The 13,092-nt window shown below is 44.1% G+C and overlaps 1 protein-coding gene across 1 annotated transcript; it reads right to left on the bottom strand.

Annotated features, from left to right (window-relative positions):
* Nucleotides 1-4,848: 4,848 nt before the first annotated feature.
* On the bottom strand, nt 4,849-11,828 carry LOC127301036 (uncharacterized). Its single transcript, XM_051331244.2, has 6 exons — nt 11,514-11,828; nt 11,364-11,419; nt 10,899-10,953; nt 10,741-10,821; nt 10,420-10,658; nt 4,849-5,265 (listed from the first exon to the last, which is right to left on the bottom strand). Exons 1-5 carry the CDS (start codon nt 11,734-11,736, stop codon nt 10,450-10,452), a joined length of 624 nt encoding a protein of 207 aa, XP_051187204.1. The 5' UTR covers nt 11,737-11,828; the 3' UTR covers nt 4,849-5,265; nt 10,420-10,449.
* Nucleotides 11,829-13,092: the final 1,264 nt, after the last annotated feature.

The raw sequence follows: 13,092 nt of genomic DNA on the forward strand, positions 1-13,092 counted from the left end.
AACGATAGTGGTGATGGCGATTATCATTATTCCCCCGGTGAGTCCAATCGTGGTCCGACCATGGAGAAGAGCGCAGGGCGCAGGAGACGCGGCCACAAGGGAGGCGGCTGGGACTGGCGTGCTTCTGCGCCGGAGAGGCAGGTTGGCGTTGTTATCTCATCAAGGACCCGTTCACGGAACAGCGGCCGGGGAAAGGGGGGCCCTTCTGCAAAGTATACTGTGGCGTATACTGCAACTCTGGTTTATGACCATAGGGGGCCCTTCTGAATGTTAGTATTTGTGTTGACCAACAATGTATGAGGCATTTATTCCATTTTGTCTTGTGCATCGGACTTGTTGGTCTCACTTTCTTCCATTTTAATCATAGTAGGAACCGGATGAAGACCCTGATGCAAGCGAGCCTGGTGGGTAAAGAGGAGGGAGCAAAGGAGGAACCGGATGAAGACCACTTTGTATCTCTAAATTGTGAAATTTGTATGAATTAAGAGTTGTATGTAAAACATTTGACACTTGCCACTATATATGTATCTCGATCGGGCTCTAAGTAATGTGATGATGATGTCTACATTATATCTGTGCAATGTACATGCTATTTATATTATATCTGCATATTTCTGTATGTTGTTGTATATAACCTGTATATTGTTGTCTATAAACTGTATGTATATAGCAGGCAGCACAAAATCGTGTATAATACAAGCAAATTCGGCAGCGCACTAAAAATCAATTCTGTGGCGCACCGTTTTCTGTGGCGCACCTAAGCACCCGTGCGCCACAGAAACCTTAATTCGATGGCGCATTTACAGGTGCCGCACAGAAACCTTATTTTTGTGGCGAAGTTTCTGTGGCGCACCTCCCATGCGCCACAGAATCATTTTTTGGTGCACCAAAGATGAGGCTTTCCCTACTAGTGGTAACCCGAAGAGGATCGACCAAGGCGTGGAAACAATCGCAAGAGACAGCCTCGAAACTACGACGACTATGATCGACATGTGCAAATCGCGGCTGGCGTCGCTAGCAAGGATGATAGGAAGGATGATTACCGCAACAGCGGATATCGAGTCAGCAATCGAGACGAACCAAGCTCTAGTAGGAAGACGTACAAATCTAGTCGTCCTCTTTCCAACAAAATTAGTCTCATCCCATTCGGAGTTCCCTAACTCAAGTTATTGTGTTCCTAGTATTGCCTCTTATTTGATTTTTTTTTTAAAAAAGTAAAACGAGTTGGCTACCAGGCCGACAGTACCGTCCTTCCTGAGCCGACACGCTCGCTCGGCCCATGCTGGCACTGTCGCCTCCCGCGCAACATTGCGGGGCATCGCTGGCCGGCACTTCTAGGTCGCCCCGCGCGGTGCTATCGGGCCGCTCCAGGCCGGCACCCAGCTCGCCTCATCCTTGGCCGCCTTCGGCTCGCGCCCAGTCGCTCATGCACGCGCGCTCGCTCGAATTCCCCTCTTTATGAGGGAATCTCTAGATCTAGTTCTTGGAATAAATTTGGTGTTCCTCTTCCTATTTGTTCTTCCTCTTTTATTCCCCCAATAGCTTTTGTAGCTTTGTTGGAATTTGAGAGAGAAGGACTTGAGCATCTTAGTGGTGTTCTAGCCATTGCATTTGGTGCATCGATTTGAGTTTTCCACAGTGATTCATGGAAGTGAAAGTGAGAAGGTTGTTACTCTTGGGTTCTTGGAACCCTAGACAACTTACTGGTCTTAGTGGTGTTCTTGGGGCCTCCAATTATGTTGTGGAGATTCCTCTGTGAGGCCTTTGTGGTGAATTTCTTGGGAGCCTCTAATTAAGTTGTGAAGATTTTCCCAAGCTTTGTGCGGATTCGGTGACCACTCTTAAGGTTCCATAGTGGATCGAGGACTTCATTTTTAGTGGGAAGGCTCGAGGAGAATACGGTGAGGCCTTTGTGGCGTTTGGAGTGCTTTGGCCTCCACGCCGCTCCAACGGAGAGTAGCAGTCGCAAGAGTGTGAACTTCGGGATACATCGTCATATCCGTGTCACCTCAGTTATTCCTATACCTGAGCTTTTTTATTTATGCACTTTACTTTATGGTAGCCTTCGTGTTTGAAGTTATATATATCTTACTATCACATAGTTGCATGTCATGCTTAACATAAGTTGTTGGTGCACATAGGTGAACTCTATTTATATAGGTTTTGTGCTTGACAAATTAAATGTTCCGCATTGTTAAGCCATAATTGTAAATGTTTTAAGCTGCCTATTCACCCCCCCTTTAGGCGGTATCCGTGTCCTTTCAACAGATCCTAAGGCTTATATATCAACTATGTGTTAGCTTGGTTTAAAAATATTTTCTATGCTTTCATATAGGTGTCCTTTGCTCTTCATTATCCATGCTCCATTTCCCAAAGTTTAGATGTTGCTGTCTTGGATATGTCGTTTTTGGCGTGCACAAATTATAGGGATTTTTTATTCGATGAGCCAAAAAAATGTAATTTCCTTATTTTGTGTATTCAAGATATTATTTCCGCACAATTTGGTTTTATCCTCCCTTTCTGGACTATAATGGTTCTCCGCATGATCCTGTAGAGCATGTTGCTAGCTTCGAAACAAACCCATAATCATCAAAATCGGAGTCTGCATGCTCTAGTTATGGTCGTTTCAGTTTCAGCAGTTTTTGTCTTTCCTAGGGCCGGAGACTCCGATCTGAACCCAGTTTTCTCTATTTCGAAGCATGTCTTGCTCTCAGTAGGGGGTTCTGGAGTCCCCGGTGTTAAGTGGATGAACTGGTCATATTTCCTCAGGGGCCTATGAAAGAGCCCATTTTCCCCCTTGGGCTGATTGCTTCTTCTCTAATCTCTCTTCTCCATTGTTTACATTCAAAGCTTGCCCTACCTCTCTATTCCTCCTATGCTTCTTGAATATTTTTAAGGGAAAAGTGAGAGGATATCCAGATCTACATTTTCACCATTCAAATCTCTCTCTTTGTGAGGGGAACCCACGAGATCTAGATCTTGGAGAATTTGGTGTTCTTACTTTATTCTTCCTCTCTTATTTCTCCAATAGCTTTTGTAACTTTGGTGGAATTTGAAAGTGAGGGACTTGTCATTGCATTTGGTGTATTGTTTTGAGTTCTCCACGGTGATTCGTGGAAGTGAGATTTCATGGGTGATTTCTCTCGGAAGCTTGTACCTCTTGAGTTCTTCGAACCCTTGACGGCTTGTTGACCTTTGTAGCATTGTGGCTTTTGTGGCGGTGTGACCTTTGTGACGTAGTATCCTTTTGTGGCATTGTGGTCTTAATGAAAATTACTTGTGAGCTTACAACTGTTGTGGAGTTTGCCTCAAGCTTGTGACCCCTGTGGAGATTATTTAGGAGCCTCCAATGTGACCACCCTCAAGGCTCTATAGTGGATCGATGATTTCCCTTTTGGTGGGAAGGCTCGATAAGAATACGGTGTACCATTGTGTCATTTAGGATGTCTTGTGCAACCGCTCCAACGGAGAGTAGCACCTGCAAAGGTGTGAACTTCGGGATACATCATCGTCTCCGCGTGTCTCGGTTACTTCCCAGCCCAATCTCGTTTACTTAAGCACTTTACTTGTGATAGCCTTCCTGCTTAAAGTTATATCTCTTGCTATCACCTTATTGCTTGCCTTGCTTACCATAAGTCGTTGGTTCACACAGGTAGACCCCTAGTTTATAGGCTTTATGCTTGATAAGTTAAACATTAGTTCTATTTCACACTTGCTCAAGCCCCTAAAGTAATAAAAGTTTGAAACGCCTATTCACCCCCACCCCCCCCCCCCCCCCCCCCGCGGCATTCTTGTTCTTTTTCAATAGTGTGGAACGTCGCCATCACCGCCTCTGGCCCAACCAAGAGCAAGGATTTCTCCCGGACTCAATTCTTTCAAAGGGATCCTTTTTCTCGTTCGAGAGTCTCCTCCCTTCTTCCACTCCGTCCAGAAGACTAACTAAGACCAATTGAGTCACTTTTTCATGTTCTAATTGAATACTTTCCATTTATGTTATGATTAAAGGAGAATATTGTTCTTTTACCCTCACGAACCTCCATCCCTTGCGTAGGCCAGCCTCGTGTAGAATAGTGGATGGTGCGGATCCAGCCCGTCGTCGCCTGGTCTGCCGCCGACACCTCCACATGCCCAGCAATCGACGTCATAGATTCCACCACGCTTGCCCTCCACAACAACCTAGAGCTGCAGGCCCACACAACCCAAATCAGATTTTGCTTAGCAGATGACAGCAAATTTTGCAAGAAGAACCCGAGGGATTACACATAAGAAAGTAACATTTTCATTCTTTAAAAAGTGGTTGTTTCTTTTTCTTGTTAGGTTTTTATTTGAACCAAACATATGAATAGTGGCACGAAAGTAACATTTTCATACTTCTATGTCTTTCCTCCACTTAACCTTCAAACCAACTAGTCCCTTTACATAGGAGTAGATATGCACGTATATCAAACAATCGGGGCTAAGATCTTGCTAAACTTGCGACTTACATCTCTGCTACAGGAGGGTATGAACCCCCGGATCTAGGCGAGGTGATGGCGGGGAACTCCAACAGGTTTTGGTTTCCTCCTCACTGATTGATGGAGCCCAAGACTGCTTGACGACTTTCGGTGTGGGGTCAGCTTGAGCCGAGGTCGTCTCGTAACAGGAACAGGAAGAGGGCAAAAAAATTAATAGTTAAATCATCATGAAATCATGGCATGTCATGTGGAAGAACATTGGTGTTACTAAAACAAAATATCTTAGTGAGTAAACATGTAGGGAAAGTGAGAAACTATCCTTCGTTAAAAAAATGGAAGGGAATGAGAACTGACAGTAGATTACCATCAATATAGCCACATAGGTGAACAGTCATGTCAAAATGCAAGCCTGCAAACAAGGTTTCATCCATCATAATCCCAGAATGTTACAGATGCCAAAACTTCAAGAACCATATCCGATCACCGTTGAAGGAGAACTTATCGAACATATATCTAGGACCAACAAACCAGGGATATTATCCAGCACAAACTACATAATTATTCAGGTCCTTTTAACAAAATATAGTAAAAGAAAACTTGACACAGATTCTCAGATTGACAGCATTGAAGGATTGAGGCCATTTTTTGCTTCTAAAGCAAAAGCTTGAACAATTCTCTTGAAGCCCTCATTCCCTCTTGCCATGTACACTGGTGCACACTGGGAGCGAAACTGTCTTCATCATCCAGAAGTTTCACTTCACTTTGCACATCCGGTGTAGTAGGCATGTCAGCTACCAAGCTACCAGTTCATCTGCATGGAAGTCGAACAAATAGTTAGGAAGCAAATAGGGCAAGAAGGCCCAAATTAACAGGACCAAGGTATTGCATTGCATCTGAAGTGCAGAGTAGGCCTTGTCAAGTCTGCATAATATCAATTTAAAATAATAATTTGAAAGAATGCATCAGTTCGCAAAATATCAAACTTCACTCCAAATACCAAAAAAAAGAATAATGCTCCAAATGAGTACTTACTGCACTTGGTACTAGTCTATAGCTAATTGAAATTTTGTCTTTTGTTTTCTCTAACATCCAGCTATAAAATAATCAAATACACCATAGCAAAAGCACACTAGTTCCAGTGAGCAAATGATTCTTTACCATATAGAAAAGCAATTCTACCTACGGAATACAATTTTTCGTTCAATGGTCCAACCATATAGTGTGGGCTCATGACAATACATCAGGTGAGGTCTGGGGAAATCAGGCAGTAAGAAATTAACGTAGATGTTTCCCTACTAGTCAGATGACAATTTTAGCTGAGCAAACAAAATCTATGTTTATAATTCAGAAGTGCTCCGCAATTTGGTGTTTATCTAGGAAATCTCCCGACCAGTGCTTTTGTAGTTTCTTGATAACTGGAGAGGGCTGCAGGGTTGGAGGATGGTGAGCTTCACCTCAATGTTCCCATGAAAAGAAAACAATGAACCTCTTCCAGCTGCAGTCAATATCCCTTATCACTTACAACTGATTTCTATCTTTTCCTTACTTTTGATTTTGTATGGGCGATCAACATCCACACTATTATCTGAACCCGAGATGAGATTCACAGCGACTACACTATGTTATTAAAAGCATCATTTTATTTTAATCCCTCTGTCCCAGTTTATAGGTATTGCACATATTTCTAGGTCATTAATTTAACCAACGTAATACAAGATAAATACTACAAAACATGTATCATTCGAAAATTCAGATGTCCTACTTTCTAATGATATAATATGTGTGTCATATAATTTATATTATGTTAGTCAAATTATCGATTTAGGAATGCGCACAGGCCTGTACACCGGGACGGAGGTAGCAGCATCTTTTGCATTTTGGTTCATTTCTACTCTCCTAACTTACACAATGTACCCTGAGACTCTGAGAGGTCAGCTGCTGCCATAGTGTCTTGAAGGTACTATTGCCCATAGTAGCTTGAGTCATCTTAAAACATGTGCAAGCATCAAAGGGACAGTAAATTGGGTGCTGTTTCTTGCTGTGTCATGTAGCCAACTTTGTTGCTATTTTTTTGTGGGAAACTTCGTTGTCATTTTTGGCATACAAGGCAATCACACTCCAGAGACAGTAAATCGAGACCAAGTTTATAGCAGCAATTGTATAATGTGGATGTAACAGCTGTGAACCTCGTGAAACCTAGTGTCACACCAGACCATGGTCTGATGCGCAAATAGTAAGAACATATTTCTGATAAGGACCGAACACAGGCTGTCTTTTCAACTGAAGCACACAGCCCAAATCCATATCCGGCTTGTTTCCTTCATACCCTCTTGCTTCCGAGCATGTTTCTGGCTGATTTGTTCTTTGCCCAAGTAGGTTTCCTTGCTTACCAATACATCCTAGTATTACCCCTGCCTGGACACTATTTCTTGTAACTTCCTCGACTCCATTTTCCTTTGGTTGTGTATGATCATGTATCCTTGCCACCACGTGCACGCTTGTTGGCAGTCACTCAATATATATAGACTAAGAAGCACCGATATGGCAAGACAGATACGGTGATACGGATACGGGGATACGTGGTACGGCAATTTCTAGAAACAACAATACGGCGATACGGTGAATATACATATAAAATTAATGAAATGCTATGCAATGACTTGTGAAATCAAAGAATAATTGAGGCGGCGGAGGAGAGAACGATTCCAGGTTGCGGGGAGGCAATTCTAGATGGCGTCGAGCGACTCCAGACGGCGACGGTGGTGGTGCACTCACTCCCGAGGCCTCAATCCAAACCACTTCCATAGTTAATCAATCATATAGATAGATAGGGCACTGACTATTAGGGTCACTAGTGGGCTTTGATTGGGCTTCCCAACATTCATGTGTCCTTGCCGTGTCGATGATGTCCCTGGCGGTGTATCGGTGGTGTATCGGTATTTTTTTCTTTCTTTTTAAAATCGGAAAAGCAGATACTCCTGGGATACGTGTATCGCCCGTGTATCGGGGTATCGGAGTATCGGCGGAGTATTATATACGGACACGGCAGACTTTGAAGTATCGGTGCTTCGGAGTATATAGATATATATATAGATATTCTGCTCTACCACTGTGGTCCTGCTGCTGGCACTTTATCTCATCTGTGCCGCAAAGTGGTGGACACAGTTCAAGTCCTTGGTGGACCATCCACAGATGCATAATGAGAGAGTAGCGTGCTGAGAACAGAAGAAATGCGTTCTTGGTTTTGAGGTTGTATGATGCAAAGACAAGAAACCGTTTTGTTGCTGTATTGTGGTCACGCATTGAGTTCCTTTCAAGTTGCCTTCCTTCTATGCAGACAGGAAAATCCTCTGTATATGCACCGGCCCTGAGACTCCCGAAAGCTCATACTACATCATTGTCTGGTGTGCAAATAATAATAAAAGCATCTCTGGATACAAGACCCAGTCTTTTATTATTTGATGTCACGGCCCAAATCCGTATCGTCAGGCTTGTTTCCTTGATATCCTCATGGATGATGCATGCATCTGCTACCCTGCCTGAGTATGTTTCTAGCTGATTCATGTGTTATCTAACTACTAGGCCTCTTGGGTTTATTCTCCACACAATAACATATAGTCATGTACACACACAGAGGCTCAGACGACCTCCTTGTATACTCTGCTCTGCTACTGTGCTCCTGCTGTTTGCATTGACAGCGGATGAAACCATTGCCCACCAGAACACGCATAATGGAGAAGCATTGTGAGAAAGGAACACATGCACTCTTAGTCTTGTGGTTGCATATGCTCAAAGAACAGAAACAGAATCAACCCCACATTCTGGCCATCCATGGGGTTCCTTCACCCTTTCATGCATGGACAGGACCAGTCTCTTATCAGGCGAACATTTCGAGTATTCTGCATGTGCGAACCTGATCACAATTTTTTTCACTAATCCAACCTCCTGGTGAACGGATTAGAACTTTCCAGCTGTACAAAACAAACCAGAACAAAATATGCTCACATATAGATGCATGTATACATACAATTTCTCTCCAGTGACCAGTTTGATCCCTGAACAAGGGATCCCAGGCTCAGCTCTTACGTACATGAGTGCATCACTTTTACTGCGCTGGATCAGCCACAGCCACCACTGTTGCAATAGTATGTGCCTTCGCTGCTGCCCTAGGATCTGTGCTCACCCCTTGCTGCCGCTTTCTTCTAGCACTGCCTCCCACTCATCACGTGAAGGGCTTCAGCTAGCAGCAAATATATAGGAAAGAGAATCAATCGGTATCCTTTTAATTAATTAGGATCGTATCTCTAGAGTTAGTTTCCAAGTTGTTTAGTCCTTTCCAAGTTTGTTAGGATTCTGGCCTTAGGCCTCTAGTATTGTACGTGGGTTATTTAATACCTGCCTCTAGACCCTTACGGGCAATCAATGAAGATCAGATCTATTATCCCCCAACCTACGTTACATCTTCCTCTGCCTCTGTAGTGCGATAACCCCTCCACAGCTGGATCTGCACTGCAGAGATCCAGAGGTTCCGCGTATTACCATCTACGTGACACAACTGCTGCTTCTTGCTGCATCACAGCAGCCAGCTGTATTGCTGTTGCCAGTGATGTTCCCAAAGCAGAGCAACTCGATACCAGCCTCATATCAGCACTGCAATCTCCCGATAACTTGTGCTGTACTACTGTGCCATAATCTGATCAGCAAATGATGAGAACTACTAACATAATTCTGCCTCTTTGCTTGATATCCTCATGTGATACCAGCCTGATATCGGCACTGCAATCTGCTGATAACTTGTGATGTACTGCTGTGCCACAATCTGATCAGCAAATTATGAGAACTAGTAACACAATTCTGCCTTTTTGCTTGATATCCTCATGGATGGTGCTAGCTCTCCCTTTCCAAGTATATTGCTGGCTGGTCCATTCTTTGTCCAATTAGATCTCCTGGTAATCAGCTCTTCCCTCATGAAGCTGTAGCTATTCTCCAGAATCTATTTCCATGCTAGTGGCTGCATTGGTGGACAGATGCATGTATGTTGCTCCTGGACTCTGGCTACCATGCGTACTAAATGTCATGGCTGTTGTCCCGCAAATACTCTGCCACTATGCTGCTGGCTGCTTGACCCATTTCCCCGTCTTCCAAGCTGCATGGTGGTGGCCACGGTTGATGCCCTTCGAGTTCCATCAGAATGCACATATGGCATGTAATGACTTATCTCAACAGCAGAGCAACATGGGAGGCACGTGCACTTGAATCTGCAAACACTACGTTGTGCACTGAACCGCATAATAATGGGCTACCAAAGTAAACTCCTGTATGCCCAATGGAGAGCATAATACACAAGATGTCACACTACCAGACACTACAATCTTGTAATCTACCACCAACGAACTAACTTTTGGTCGACATTAGGCATTACAGACTCCAAGAAATTTTCCAAGTGCCATTCATGCTCTCAATGTCCTTACCAAAAAGGGACGAAAAAGTAAACATCGAGGTCTCACTGTCTCAGTATATAACTTTATAAGGAATAAATCACATTTAATTCTCTACTCTGTGTTTCTCAATGTATACTGTCTAATGTAGAAGCATTGCAGTAAAAATAACCCTTTGGTCATCACTAATTAAACCTAACATAGATTTATTGGGTGCATGTTAAACGGTTCTGAAGTAGGTTTCCTTGAAAGCTTAAAGCAGTCCAAAGCAGATACACAAAATATACTAATCTGCGAATAAAATGTAACTACCAACAGTTATAGCTAGTGTGGTACCAAATGTAGAGTATAACTGTATAAGAATGAATTATAAACCATACAGACTAGCAATCTTAAAATATTGAGGACATGATATATTAGTCTACCAATGGTGATACGCACTTGAAGGAGTTCACCAAATAATGTCATTGTCAGACAGACCTTATTTGCAATCAAGTTTATGGATACACAAAAACAGCAATAAATACCTGACAGCTGCACAAGACAACCATGTCAATCTACTCCTCATCTTCATCAGGAACAAGTCTAACAGGGCCCTTCAGCCCGCTACCATTATACCCAATAAGCTCCTGAGAAGCCTTCGCAAGGAACTCTTCAGCAGCAGCACGAACAGATTTTCTCTCTGGTAATGGCTGTGACTTTCTCTTTTTCCCAGACCAGCCCACTCCTTCCTCTTTACTAATTGCATGCATGCTCTTCTTCTGATCTGAAGTTATAAGAATCAGAACCTCAACTCGATCTATACCATGCAGTAAGTAGAACGTAGAAATTCAACAAGAATTATGTACCTGCTGTCAAATGGGACAAAGAACGGCCAATGAACCTTGCTGCTGCTTGTGTATTCACGGTGGTGCTAGGGCGCAGTGGTGCTGCAGATCAGAATCCAAGGTCGTTAATGCATATCCTTTTATAAGTCAGGCACGCAATGAGTGAATGAGTAAATTACCCTTGTCCCAGTCCTCTAATCGATTTAACTTCTCCTGCCACAGGGTTAACCTCTCCTGCAAAGAAAATAAGGAGAGCTCTTAAGCCTCCTAATTTGTCACAATTGAAATCTCCTACTTGAGAGCAACAAATTTGACGGAAAAAAAGGGAGGTGATAATGTTTTTTATTTTTCGCTCATGTCACAGAATTACAAGTATCAGAAAATTCTCCTATTCCGGACCCAAGGTTCGTCTGGCCTATAAGCATAAAAGTGAACTGGCTCAACATGTAACTTGAGTAAGCTATGTTACACCTTGTTTTTGTGTTCTTCAACGTACCACAGGTGTCTTACTAGTAATATTCAACATAGTTGAATACTTTCGCGCATCAACCACAGGTAAACATCATATGTGTGTTCCAACTAGCACCTCTAAGGCTCTAAGATATAAGAAAAAATAGAATTCTCGGAGACTAAGAGAGTCTTACGAACTCCTTCCTGATAGGGTGCTCGTCCGGATCAATCCCCGAACATCTCAGCCGCACTGCAAAACCTCGAAAAGGCACCTTTAATCAGAAGGAAGGCAGACTGTATGTATATGTTATATATGGCGAAACAAGGAGGCGCGAGGGCCCTGCCTGAGAAGAGGGAGGTTGCGGCATGAGCTACGGCGAGGAAAGCGCGTGCCCGTTGCAGAGGCGGCAGCTCGGCGATGGCGTCGGGGTCCTCGGCCGCCGCAGCGAGCAGCTCGGCGAGGTGGTCGCCCACGCACTCGGTGGCCGCCAGCGTATCCTCAGCGGCGGACAACACCACGGGCGGCACCGCTGGGGAGGCTCCCGCGGCGGCTGCGGTAGTATCCATGGTTTGGTTTAAGCGGCGGCGAAGGCGAAGGCGAAGGCGAAGCGAGTTCGATTTGTGTTTTGAGTGCTATGTTTTAGGGTTAGTAGCGTATTTGGGGATCACCCGGTGATTTTATTAGGGGAATTAGATATACACTCTCGGTTAAGGATATTTTACAGTCGACAGAACTATCCGACTTGATTACATGAACGAAACAAATTAGGGTTTGAAGCATTGTATCTGCAGTGATTTCGAAGAACATCGCCTGTATTAATCCCTTTTTATAAGTTTATTTTTGAAAAGGAGATCTAAAACCCCTAATCTGACTCCCTTTTTATTAAGCTACATAGAAAAGGTAAACACCGCAACCTATTACATCAACTTCTTTCACATCGGTGTTTTTATGAAGATAAATATCCTCGTGTCATCGCCGCCATGTCAGGTCGTAGACATCTGATAAGGATTTTCATCCGATATTTAAAGGTATAATTGATGCCCCCCATAGAGGGTTTCACATCGATTTCAGCCTCTCAACCGTTGGATGGTGCTTGGCAACGAATCTCGGTCGTCCATGTTTTTGACATGTGGTATAAAACCGTCCAGCCCGGTGAAAACCCTAAATGCTGGCCCGTCCCTCCCCCAATCATGGTTGCCGCATCCCTTTCTCTCCCCCAACCCCCACGTTCCTCTCTCCCCCAATCCCCTCAAGACCCACTCCATTTGCTGGTTTCTTCATGGCTCGAGTAGGGAGAGGCGAAGGAAAGCAGGGCGCCATGGCTGAGGAGGTGGGGGTCAACGTGGAGAAGCACCTGCTGCCCTCTCTCCCTTTACTCCCTGCTATGTTCTAGCTCTTCCTTCTCCACAACAAGACGGGTTTCTAGTCTAGGTGCTGGAGGAAGAAGATGTGGCAAGAAGAGGAGCAAAGAGGAGAAGGAAGAAGAGAAGATCTCCACCTTTTCTGTTGGATTCCTCTTGATCTAGCTCCAATGGTGAGTTTCCCCACCCTCCATGATTCTCTTAGATTATGTAAATGGTGGTTTCTAGGTTCTTATGGCAGGGGATTAGATAGATCAGGTGGAAATTATAGGAAACATGTTTATATATGGTGGTTTCTATGTTCTAAAGGTATAATTGATGCCCCCCATAGGGGGTTTCACAGCGATTTCAGCCTCTCAACCGTTGGATGGTGCTTGGCAACGAATCTCGGCCGTCCATGTTTTTGACATGTAGTATAAAACCGTCCAGCCCGGTGAAAACCCTAACTGCTGGCCTGTCCCTCCCCCAATCATGGCTGCCGCATCCCTTTCTCTCCCCCAACCCCCACGTTCCTCTCTCCCCCAATCCCCTCAAGACCCGCTTCATTTGCTAGTTTCTCCA

This window comes from Lolium perenne, chromosome 7 (genome assembly GCF_019359855.2).
Source record: "Lolium perenne isolate Kyuss_39 chromosome 7, Kyuss_2.0, whole genome shotgun sequence".
NCBI lineage: Eukaryota > Viridiplantae > Streptophyta > Magnoliopsida > Poales > Poaceae > Lolium > Lolium perenne.

Excerpts from the sequence above, each read along its gene's own strand:
- LOC127301036 (XM_051331244.2), bottom strand. The coding sequence starts at position 11,736 with ATGGATACTACCGCAGCCGCCGCGGGAGCCTCCCCAGCGGTGCCGCCC. Across the intron at positions 10,954-11,363 it reads ACCCTATCAGGAAGGAGTTC|GAGAGGTTAACCCTGTGGCA; the intron begins GTAAGACTCTCT and ends TTTTCTTTGCAG. Across the intron at positions 10,659-10,740 it reads TTTGTCCCATTTGACAGCAG|ATCAGAAGAAGAGCATGCAT; the intron begins GTACATAATTCT and ends TTATAACTTCAG.